Source organism: Monomorium pharaonis, chromosome 9 (assembly GCF_013373865.1).
Source record: "Monomorium pharaonis isolate MP-MQ-018 chromosome 9, ASM1337386v2, whole genome shotgun sequence".
Taxonomy (NCBI): Eukaryota; Metazoa; Arthropoda; class Insecta; order Hymenoptera; family Formicidae; genus Monomorium; species Monomorium pharaonis.
The window spans coordinates 21458517-21469751 of record NC_050475.1 but is presented as its reverse complement, the minus strand read 5'-3'; the positions used below and the strand labels follow the sequence as shown (position 1 = coordinate 21469751).

Below are 11235 nucleotides of genomic sequence, written 5' to 3'. Positions count from 1 at the left end.
GTTGATTCTATTCAACTGTGCTGAAATTTTGTTTTACCTTCTCAAAAAGAATTAGCGATTATTTTTTTCTCGACTACATAATTTTAGCTTAAGTTAATTTTCCACAAATAATACGCATATTTCATTTTTACATTTTATCTTTAATGAGAGAGAATATATACTATAGCTAGAGAACTGTATAAAATATTGAACAGATTGTTTATTTTTGTTTGATTCCTCTCGTGAAACAATTTGTAATCTGGAATATCGGGAATATAACGATAAACAGAATGAACAGAGTCAGTTTAAAAACTATCATCGTGTAATTGGTTGAATTCATCGAATTCCACATTCTGTATAAACATATGTTAACAAGTTCGTTTCACATAGCATTTTTTTTTTACATTATTAAATGCATTTGTATTTGAAACATTCATATACTCACTGCATGTATTTATTACATGAAATAAAATGAGCGATTTGTTTACGGATTTATAACAATATTTCAGATCCCGCGAAACAAAACAAATGGGAACAGTGTTTCGTAACAATGGTTTTACACTACACGAGTCGTATCTTATCGCCTGTAAATGTTTCAAAGTACAAATTGTACGAGACCGTACGAATATCTCCTCTATTCCGTTCGAACGAAATCGAACATTTGGAACTATTTGAACAATATGTTGCGCGGCATAATCATGTTTCATTACGAACAGGATCAAGCAACGGGTTGGGTGTCTTTTTCTCAGTCTTTGCGTATTTTTTTTACATCATGCCACCCATGCCACCCATTCCACCCATACCGCCCATTGGTGATGGCGATTCTTCCTTTGGAATCTCCGTGACGACCGCTTCCGCTGTCGTCAGCAACGACGCCACACCGGCAGCGTCCGTAAGTGCCGTGCGTACGACTTTCGTGGGGTCGATAATGCCTTTCTCGATCATGTCGACGTACTCGCCCTTCAGGGCATCGTAGCCGAGCTTGCCCTCGCTCACTTTGGCTACCACGACGCTGGCGTCGACGCCGGCGTTCTGCGCGATCTGCAGACACGGCATACGCAAAGCGTTCGCCACGATCTTGATTCCAGTCTCTTGATCTTCATTCACGGCCTTGAGCTGTCGTAGCGCTGGTATGCATCTCAACAATGCGGTGCCACCTACGAAAAAACATTATGTTTTGTGTATGCGAGCTATACAGAAACGAGCTGACGAGGATTAAAATTCACCTCCGGGAACGATTCCTTCCTCGACGGCGGCGCGAGTGGCATTGAGCGCATCATGTACACGGTCCTTCTTCTCGTTAACTTCCACCTCGCTGCTTCCGCCAACTCGTAAGACAGCGACACCGGACGCTAGCCTTGCAAGGCGTTCCTGCAACTTCTCCTTCTCATAGTCGGACGTCGTGTTTTCAATCTGATCTCTGATCTGATCGGCTCTCCTATCGATATCGTTCTTACTTCCTTTGCCCTTTAGAATAAGAGTGTCGTCCTTTGTAATGATAACTTCTCCCACCTGACCTAAGTCGCTTGGCTAGAAAAAAAAGTATCATGCATTGAAATGCAGTCAAAACTGGATATTTTAGTGATGAACCATTACAGTCTATCAAGCGAAAAATTCAAGATTTGATTCTCAATTCTACTGTCTCATTAGAAAAAAAATAATCTACTGTTATTAAGATCATAATTTTTAAACATAAACTTTGATCGATTTTAAATTACTGAAATCAATCGAAATATTCTGATTAGAATAATACGTGACTCTATATAAAAATTGTAATTAACAAGGTTTTTGTTCAATCTTAATCTCTTATACAAATGTAATTTATAAATGATCAATCGAAAATTTGTAACAAATATGAAATAATTAATAATCCTTTTTTGTGAAAAATATATTAAGCTACTCTGATTATGGAATGGATGCTTACCTGAATATCTTCCAACTTGACAAGATTGGCATCGTCACCAAACACAATGCCACCAGTGGCTATTGCCATATCCTGAAGAGTGGCTTTCCTATTATCACCAAAACCAGGGGCCTTAACTGCGGCCACCTGCAGCCCAATCTTTAAACGATTAACAACAAGAGTCGACAGAGCCTCGCCGTCCACATCCTCGGCGATTATAACGAGAGGTTTGCGCTGCGAGTTTGCCAGTTCCAGAGCGGGTATAATGCTTTGAACGGAGGAGATCTTCTTTTCACTGAAAAGAAGGAGCGCATCTTGGAACTCAACTTTGGCACCCTTACTGGAGTTGATAAAGTATGGGGAGATGTAACCCCTGTCGAACTTCATTCCTTCTATGACCTCCAACTCATCGATGAGCGTTTTGCCATCCTTCACAGTGATCACGCCTTCTTTTCCGACCTTTTTCATAGCGTCCGAGATCAGATTGCCAACGGCATTGTCACCGTTTGCAGATATCGTTGCCACCTGGGCAATTTCTTCGGGTGTTGTGACAGGTTTGCTCAGACTTTTTAATTCGTCCTTAACTTTGTCTACAGCTAACATTACACCTAAAAAATCACAAATTGTTTCATGTCTGTTGTCTCACAAAAATATTGTATGTAATAACATATATAGATAGTTTCTTGATTCATCTCGGAGATTAGGTCAAAGTTCAACATTTCCTAAGATTCCGAGATACATAAATATATTTGTTGTACAAATGAACACTTACCTCGTCTGATTTCTACAGGATTGGCACCTTTGCTGATCTTCTCAAATCCTTCTTTGGCTATCGCTCTAGCTAATATAGTCGCGGTTGTGGTACCATCACCAGCCTCCTCATTGGTATTATTGGCTACATCCTGTACCAGTTTTGCCCCAATATTTTGAAACTTGTCCTTCAATTCGATACCCTTTGCCACAGTCACGCCGTCCTTTGTGATCTTCGGGCTTCCCCAGCTCTGTTCTAGAATAACGTTACGTCCCTTGGGGCCCATTGTCACGGCAACGGCGTCCGCTAGGATGTCTACGCCCTGCAACATCAAGGCACGAACCTCTGCCCCGAAACGTACATCTTTGGCATAAGTACGTGCCTGCACCTGACGCAGGGCTATTCCTCTCAGCATGGTGGGTAGTCTGTGCATCTACAAAACAAATTTTATATGACTTGAGCGCGAATTTATCTCAATAATACGCTCGATCTTGAATAATTTATGATGCAATCGCTTTCGATTCTCTCATTTCTCAATTATTTCAAGTATCAACAAGATCAACATTTAATTATTAAAACACCGCGATTCAGACAATTAATAGATCGTAACGATCGAGCCGATAGCGAGGTGTTCCCTCCAGGAAGGAACGCGGTTATGTAAAGTCCCGCGTGGCACGGCGAATTGAAGGTTAACGTTCAGCGGACGAGATTATCGCGGAGTCTGACTGAAAATCGCACGATCGACAGCGTACTTCGTTCCGTCTACGAGGGAAAAAAGAAGGATATCTATCGCCGACGCTCGCGAAGACTGCGCGCAAAGGTATCCCCCGGCCGGCTAAAGCCCGTCGAGCCCGGCGAAGTTTCTCGAATACTGAAGGTGCACGTGGCGCGGATACCGTAGCCGGGAGGCGACGGGTGGTCTCACCTTGACTGATTTACCTCGGGGAGATTCGTCCGGTGGACAATCGACGATCGGTGTCGGGAGCCGGATAAGCTGAGAATCGCCACGACGTGATTGAACGTTGTCTTCGCGGATAGAAGACGAGTGGAACGAGGAGATGGAAGAATGTGCGCTATCACATGGGGTGCAGTGTTGGGAAGGGGGAATCGGGGGAACGCGGAGCGGTTTTACACGCAAGCGCGACAGTGGCACCTCAATAGCGGATGTATCGTGGGGTTTTACACGAAGCGACGTTTATAATTTTCCAGATTGTATTTTAATCCTCCGCAAACTGGATGAATAAAAGTCACGCCCTGATATCATGTAGGATTAATTTTCACCCCGGATTATGCTGAAATCAATTTTATAATATACATATTTGTAAATTAACTTTATATGAAATAGCAAAGAAGTAGATATTGTTAATGAGAATGCTTTCTTTTGATTTTCTTTTATATAGGTAATTTTTTTATTTAAGACGCAAGTTAAAATACTCATGTGTTTTAAAAATAACTAGTTAAAGTAAAACTTCTTCTAACTCATTTGAAACTAGCTAAGTTAAATTAAAAATGATCTACAGTTTTATCAAATTATTAACTTTTCAACTACAGTTACTACTTAACCCTGAAATTCCTAGATTAAACATTTTTTAATTTCTAAGCTTAATATATCGTTAAATAGTTTAAATGGTATCTCCAAGCACGCTGCGGACAATCATGTGGGGTACGTTCGGGGAGACGCTATTAGCGCTATCAGCATTAGTTTATCCTTGTTCTACTTTTAATGAGTAATAAAGATGGACTGATGCTGGTAGCGCTAATAGCGTCTCCCCGAACGCACCCGTGGTATGCTACGCGTGTGGCAAATATGACTAGACAGTGGGGGAAATGTCTCCGTTACTGCATTGAATGGGTGGCCTTCTTCCCCTCCTCCTGTTCCTTTTTCCTTCTTCTCCTCAATGCTCCGAGCTTCGATTGAATATAACCTTACCGCGATGAATTAATCCCGAAAGAATAAAACGTTCGGTGATTAATTTCTGACTGCGTATGGGAAATGAGACAGAAATCGGCAGGAGTAATCTTTCCCGAGATTTAATCGATAAACATGTACGTGATTTCGATTTTCCACGATGCAACGAGACGTCGCAATTGACGTGCGGCATACGTTCTAGAAAATACGACTCCGCGTGATGCAATCGGCCGGCTGCGACGATCACCTTTTTTTTTATATTCCTTCTTCCATTACTATACTACTGTAAATGTGATGATTTCTTCTCGCGGATGCCCGTGATCGGTCGAAGTTACAACTTTGGCTAAGTTGGTTTATTCAGAATGCGGTAGAAAAATTAATTCGTTTATCGATACCGAAGGTGTATTTTGTCGTATGTAAACAAGACTCGCCGCTTTAGCATGTTGCATCATCAAAATTTGAATGTAAAAGAGAAGAATCTCAAGCAAAAAAACAAGCCACGATTATGTTAGAATAACGTTAAAATGAATCGTGATTGATCGACAGAAGACTTTAATAATTATTCTAAATGTCATGATGACTCGTTACTTTTGCTTGGGGTATTTGATTATCTTATCTCGAACCTACAAACAGAACGTTATCGATATTTCGATGGAAAAAGTCGGATATCGTTATTTTTCTTAAAGAATCACTGTATAATTTGCATTAATATTAATAAATAAATCTGAATAGTAAGAGAGAAGAAAGAATTAACTATGATTTGTATTAATGTACGTAATATCAAATTTTTTCTTACCCTTTCTGTACTCTTCCCTTAAACCTTTTATTTTGCAGAATACAATTATAATAGGATACAAAAAATTATTCAAGACAATCAGATCAAAATTAAAAAAAGAATCAATCTTTTATCATTTTATCTCATTTTATTGGTTTTATGTAAATGCAGTGCAAACGGAATAGAAAAATAAATATCTTTTATCAAACTTAACCTACATAACCATTATACATAACCATACATATAATTGCAAGAGAAAAATTATAGAAGGGGCGAATAAGGCCGTTCTACAACAGTGTAAATGTAGTTGCAAGTCCATTTCTATCAATGTTAATTAGCTTTAATCTCAGTTTTGTTTTCCTTTTATCTTTTCCCAGTTCTAAAAGTAGAAAAAAAACCGAGATTAAAATTAACTTACGTTAAGAGATAGAAATGGACATATCGCTGCGTCTTCTACAATCTCTTTTACAACGTACGTTTACTACAATACAACATACAACGGCTTGAGATAAAGGCTGCGTTCCGATAATCACTGGCACTACTGGAAATCTATAGTTTATGTCACAAACACTGTAGATTTTTAGTACTAACAGTGAATATCGGAGCAGCCAAAGTGGGTTTTAAGTCTCAAGTCCTAAGATAAAAAGAGTTCAATCGTCCGGCTTGGAGACGCGCGTTACGTAATCGTTCACGATCCTTCTTTCGTAGCCACTATGCAAAACGTTCCTGGACGGAGCTTCTGTGGCGATTCCACAGCATATATAATGCGTATATATAATATATATATGTGCATGATTGTGTGCTTGGTCTTCGGAATCGCAGCATAGGCTTTTGGATTTTCTGTAGGATTCTGTAACTTTTAACGACAATTCAATATCGTTATATTGTCGTTGCGCAGCTTTTTTGTCATATATAATACGTGCGTAACGGCAATATAATAATATCGACTCTGTCACGAAAGAGTTACAGAATAGGCCTACTGACTGGAAGCCTGGAAGGGGTGAGATGATCTGATGGTGTTAGCAACAGCGGGGAGGAATTTTCGAGAACTTCGTGGCGCGCGTGCGCGTACCACTCTGCGATGTCTTGCTCGCTGCCGGCGTTCCGATAATCCGATCGGCTTCGCTCCGCTCGCGGTGGTCTAGGTTACACAACGTGCACGAGACTTCGAACGTGCGTTCGTCGCCGGTTTTCGCACTTACGATCGACTCTGTGACTGCGAAGGAATCGCGATCATGGTGAGAGATACTTTATACTCGTTTTTCCAGGAGTCAGCGCGAGAACAGGGAAGAGAAAACGTAGTGTCGCGCAAAGAATTTCCTCTCTTTCTCGTGGAAAAGATCCGCGTGGTGCAGACACGCCATTTCGAGGTTATTTCCTCGATAACCCTCGAAACGGTTCGGTGTCCACGGGGGTCGACGACGACGCGGTGTTATCACCGAAGCTGCGTTCGAGAGCGAATCACGAGACGTTGCGCCTTCTCGCCGATCGCTTTCGAAGCGAATCGCATTTGTTTATTGAATGAATTTGTTGAGATAGAGCATGATCTCTGGTATCTCGGCTGTAACTTGTATGAATTAGATCCCTGTCATTCCTTCGTATTTGTAATAATTCAATTCCTACGCGAGAAGTAGACAAATATGCAGGTATTTCGTTAACTTTTGCTATGAGGAAATTCTGCTGATAACTTTCATCATCTCTTCTGCCAGATTTTAATGTTTCAAAATAGATTTGGAGATGATGCTTAGTAGGAGTACACCTAAGTCAGCATGATAAAATTAAATTTCATCACAAATTTTGTAAATTTAATTTTAATCAAGTCAAATTATAAGATAAATATCCTAATAAGCTTAATAATATTGTTTTAACTGTAAAACTCCAGATACATGTCACTGGAACATTTATCTTAATTGACTAATAGATGAATTATCTCAGAGTTCCTGACACATTAACTTTTGGAAGACAAACTTTTTGTACATAGCTGAATCATTTTTATTTTCTATCCTTTTAGAGATAATTAAAGTCTATAAAGTATAGAACATAATAACAAAAAAAGTAGTAATTGTTTAATTTAATTTTTTACTTGTGATATAAAGAGAATATACAAGTAATCTTCAAAAATTAATATTTATTTGATCTCGAGTAACTTAGCTGTTGCTAGGGAAGGATTAGTATCTGAAGCTGAAACATAGACATCAATAATTGTAAATATCTATATATTTTCAGGCCGCTGCAAATGCTGTAAAGAGGTTGATTCCTCTCTTTGACAGAGTCCTCATACAAAGGGCTGAAGCTATAACCAAAACAAAAGGTGGTATTGTACTTCCAGAGAAAGCACAAGCAAAAGTCCTGCGAGGTACAGTCATTGCCACAGGTCCAGGAGCAAGAAACGATGTATGTACATGGAATACCCTACTTATATATTCTTTTAAATATTTTTTTAATTACTTGTTAATAATTTATACTATCTTTTTTTCATTGCAGAGAGGAGAGCATGTGCCTTTAAGCATTAAGATTGGCGACGTTGTGTTACTACCTGAATATGGCGGCACAAAGGTTGAACTTGAAGACAACAAGGAATACCATCTGTTCCGCGAGTCGGATATATTAGCCAAAGTAGAAGTTTAACTCGTTGAATTTAAGTTGTTTTCAATTTTGTAAATGCTATAAGTTGTTCTTCTGAGAAAGAACTTTATGAAATAGCAGCAAAAAAAATATACAGTTACATATATAAATGAAAGTTATTTAACTTGATAAAGACTCAATTTTTTCCTAATTTAAAGAATTTGTTGCTGCTAAAATGCCATTGTTTCTTACTGTACATGTACATACCATTTTCTGATAAAATAAAGCGTTTACTAAGGTATTTCATTTATGTTTATTACATTGTACATCTAATTACATATATCAGTTATGAGGTGATTAATCATTGCTGATAATTTTCAGACAAAACATAGAAAACTTACTTGTCTAATTGAAACAATTGGTTTTAGAAATTGTACAATAAGAAATTAAAATCCAGTTAAAACAAAGAATACTTATTTATTCGAAAAAGAATATTTACTTAACAGATTATATATAAAAGAATAATCTATAGCAGATAAAATTTTTTAATTATTTTAATTTAATGCCTTTCTTTACACCTGCTTTGATACCTGAGATCTCCCCTGAGTAACGAGTCAGTTCGTTTCTCACTTCTCTTACCTGCAAGAAATTTTTTTTTTATATGAAACATACCAGGAACTCTTGTGTATAATATATCAATAATAAATGTTCGCCCTTTATATATACATACCGCGCCCTTTCTGCGAATCTTGGCTTTACGATATTTGTTTCTATGCTTCACTCGTGGATTGCGCAATTCTTTCTTGCGATAAGGTGTAAGACCCCTGTTCTTCGCAATTTGGTACGTTATCGCTCTCTTAGCTTCTTCGTTTACAGTATTTACAATAGTGTTATCTTTTTCGTCAGCTACAAATTCATCGTGCATTTCGGCATCTAGATCTTCCATGCTTGCTTCTTCATCCATACTGTCAAACAGTAACTTTTCTTCTTGCATAACTGGCTTTTCTTTTTTATGTTCCAGCTTTTTAGTCAAGCTAATAAGTTTTGGTGCCTTTTTATTGCTAGCTTGTATCTGAGAACCATTTGATATGCTGTAAAGTGGCTTGCCTTCTTTAACTGCTTTTAGTATCTCTGTCATTTGTTCCAACAAGTTTCCCTGCTCTGACTGCAATTGATCGAGTAGTTGACGGTACTGCTCCAAACGTTTTACAACTGGATGCGATTTCACTGATTTTCCTTTGGCTCTCAGCAGTAAACAAAATGAGATATTTGTACAATAATTTAATATAATCTCATATTTGGTTCTGGCGAAAGCTACTGCATTGCATTCAGGACACGTTCCATCCTTGACCAATTCGAGAAAGGGCGCCAAAATATCCTTTGCTTCTATCATGCATTCTGCAATAAAAATAATTAACGATGCAAAATACGACTCTTCTAATGCTGTTGCTAATATCTTTGTTTATGATTATATAACAATATATATGAAAAAATGTAGCTTTTATTTATAAAAAATACAAAGCTTCTGAAAGCTTTATATATTCAGAGTAAAAATTGTAATGAGAACGTTACATTATATTGTAACATTACATATTGATAATTATCATTAATAATGAAAAGCATAAAAGCAGTTTTTAATATCCATTTTTTAAAGTACCTTTAAAAGTATCAATCATGATTGTAAAAGATTCCTTGTCAGACATTTGTTTAGTGTCCTCTTGGACAACTTTGCTGTCCTCTGTAATTGTAGCTACTTTATTTCTACTAAAATCTGAAACATCAGGAGCTAAATGCTGTTCCATTGATCTCAAATGCAGCCTCTTTCCTTCTTCCTCCTCCATCTCTGCATTGATTAAGTCTTTTTGGGGTGCCGATGCATAATCTGTATACTTGAAATCCGACGAGTAAAAAGCTTTTGCTTTACTACCCCAAGCCCTGTCATTTGGCATATCGTCATCCTCTTGCATCCCTTCGATATCGGATTCCATTAAGTCTTGCTGATCGTCTTCCTCATCTTTCTCTTCCTCCTCACTGTCACTTTGCAACCCATAAACCTCGTCGTCGCTATCAAAATTCTCAGTGGTACGTTGTTTCCGTACTTTTTCCAGCAATTTCTTTTCAGTTTCTGTATATTCTTCTTCTGAATCCGTCACAGCATTGATGTCCACATCTTCGATATTGTCGTCTTCCATATCATCAATGTCCTCTTTATTAGCAGGCATTTTCGTTCTACATGAAAGGAATTAAATTCATAAATAAAAAACATTCATAAAATAACATAAAAGAGAATATAATATCAAAAATGAATGTTTTGAAACATGAAATTTTTGAATATATCAGTAAAATTTATCTATTTGTGTCTTTTAACTGGAGTTAGTTCAATTATTTTATTTGCTTGTTATTATAATTAAAGTTAAATCAATAAGTCTAATAACAGACTTTTGAAATTCAAAATAAAGTATTGTTATCCTAAAGTCTACGTATATAATTAGTTCAAGACTGATCATTCTTTATAAGATTTTATATAAATTATTAAGATTTTTTTGAATTTTTATTCTTTATTAATTTAACACATTTTTATTACCTTTTTTTCCGACCCATATTTTCAAGTAATACAAAACTGCTCCGAAGAAATAGAAATCGTTCTCACGTGTTGTCTCACGTCTTTATGTAAACCTAACCTTACTTTAACCACAGACAACCACAGAGAAGTCAAGAGAAGTACGATTGTGAAGTGACAATCGCGCCTCTATGTTCGTAAAATGTGGACATTGAACTACATAGAAAATGTTTGTGAATCTTGTAGGTAATGTCCACAATTTTGTGATTCTCTTCCGTGCTAATTTCGTACAACCATGGAACAGGATAATTTAAAGTAATGAGTAAGATAATTTAGTAATATTAGAAATGTGAAATTCTTGTATTTAAAACAAGAATGCATAAACTTTAGGAAAAAATTAAAATAAAAGCAACTTTTGATAGAGGAAAATAGCTGAAATAGCTTCTTTCTCGGGTTAAGCCTCGTCTACAGAAGTTGCAAGCAGCCAGTTGTGGTTTGCGACAGCCAATGATTGTCGAGCTTTAATTAGAAACTAGACGCTCATTGGCTGTCGCAACTGGCTGCTTGCGACTTCTGTAGACGAGGCTACGTGACGTCACGCGACGACTCGACGCGCCACTCAGTTTTTTTTTGCCGCGCCATGTTTGTTCTTGCTCTGCATTTTTCCGCGCTTTTTGCGTGCCGATTGTGTATAAATACGAGAGATACGGGATCAAAAGTGGCGAATACAGTAGCGGACTATCGTCTTAACGACGTGACGCGTGGAGGCTGCCGTGGAGATGATCATGCTCGT

General features: G+C 37.7%; 3 protein-coding genes across 8 annotated transcripts; 1 reads left to right on the top strand and 2 right to left on the bottom strand.

Annotated features, from left to right (window-relative positions):
- Positions 1-279: 279 nt before the first annotated feature.
- Positions 280-8467, bottom strand: LOC105836977 (heat shock protein 60A). Of its 6 annotated transcripts, none has more exons than XM_036291640.1 (7): positions 8461-8467; positions 5346-5350; positions 3559-3707; positions 2655-3066; positions 1904-2490; positions 1206-1509; positions 280-1136 (listed from the first exon to the last, which is right to left on the bottom strand). In XM_036291640.1, exons 4-7 carry the CDS (start codon positions 3064-3066, stop codon positions 745-747), a joined length of 1695 nt encoding a protein of 564 aa, XP_036147533.1. In that variant the 5' UTR covers positions 3559-3707; positions 5346-5350; positions 8461-8467; the 3' UTR covers positions 280-744. The 6 variants fall into 6 exon arrangements, with proteins under 6 accessions (XP_036147533.1, XP_036147534.1, XP_028048984.1 ...); XM_036291641.1 differs by having other exon boundaries at positions 3573-3707; XM_028193183.2 differs by lacking the exon at positions 8461-8467 and having other exon boundaries at positions 3559-3710.
- LOC105836973 (10 kDa heat shock protein, mitochondrial) lies at positions 6287-8183 on the top strand. The gene is made up of 3 exons (XM_028193185.2): positions 6287-6555; positions 7544-7711; positions 7802-8183. The coding sequence occupies exons 1-3, from the start codon at positions 6553-6555 to the stop codon at positions 7943-7945; spliced, it is 315 nt and encodes a 104-aa protein (XP_028048986.1). The 5' UTR covers positions 6287-6552; the 3' UTR covers positions 7946-8183.
- Positions 8179-10616, bottom strand: LOC105836978 (something about silencing protein 10). The gene is made up of 4 exons (XM_012681400.3): positions 10467-10616; positions 9540-10111; positions 8613-9280; positions 8179-8521 (listed from the first exon to the last, which is right to left on the bottom strand). The coding sequence occupies exons 1-4, from the start codon at positions 10481-10483 to the stop codon at positions 8432-8434; spliced, it is 1347 nt and encodes a 448-aa protein (XP_012536854.1). The 5' UTR covers positions 10484-10616; the 3' UTR covers positions 8179-8431.
- Positions 10617-11235: the final 619 nt, after the last annotated feature.

Excerpts from the sequence above, each read along its gene's own strand:
- LOC105836977 (XM_036291640.1), bottom strand. The coding sequence starts at position 3,066 with ATGCACAGACTACCCACCATGCTGAGAGGAATAGCCCTGCGTCAGGTG. Across the intron at positions 1,510-1,903 it reads TCAAGTTGGAAGATATTCAG|CCAAGCGACTTAGGTCAGGT; the intron begins GTAAGCATCCAT and ends TTTTTTTTCTAG. Across the intron at positions 1,137-1,205 it reads GGAAGGAATCGTTCCCGGAG|GTGGCACCGCATTGTTGAGA; the intron begins GTGAATTTTAAT and ends GTTTTTTCGTAG.
- LOC105836973 (XM_028193185.2), top strand. Across the intron at positions 7,712-7,801 it reads GTCCAGGAGCAAGAAACGAT|AGAGGAGAGCATGTGCCTTT; the intron begins GTATGTACATGG and ends TTTTCATTGCAG.
- LOC105836978 (XM_012681400.3), bottom strand. Across the intron at positions 9,281-9,539 it reads CATGATTGATACTTTTAAAG|AATGCATGATAGAAGCAAAG; the intron begins GTACTTTAAAAA and ends TTTTTATTGCAG. Across the intron at positions 8,522-8,612 it reads AGATTCGCAGAAAGGGCGCG|GTAAGAGAAGTGAGAAACGA; the intron begins GTATGTATATAT and ends AATTTCTTGCAG.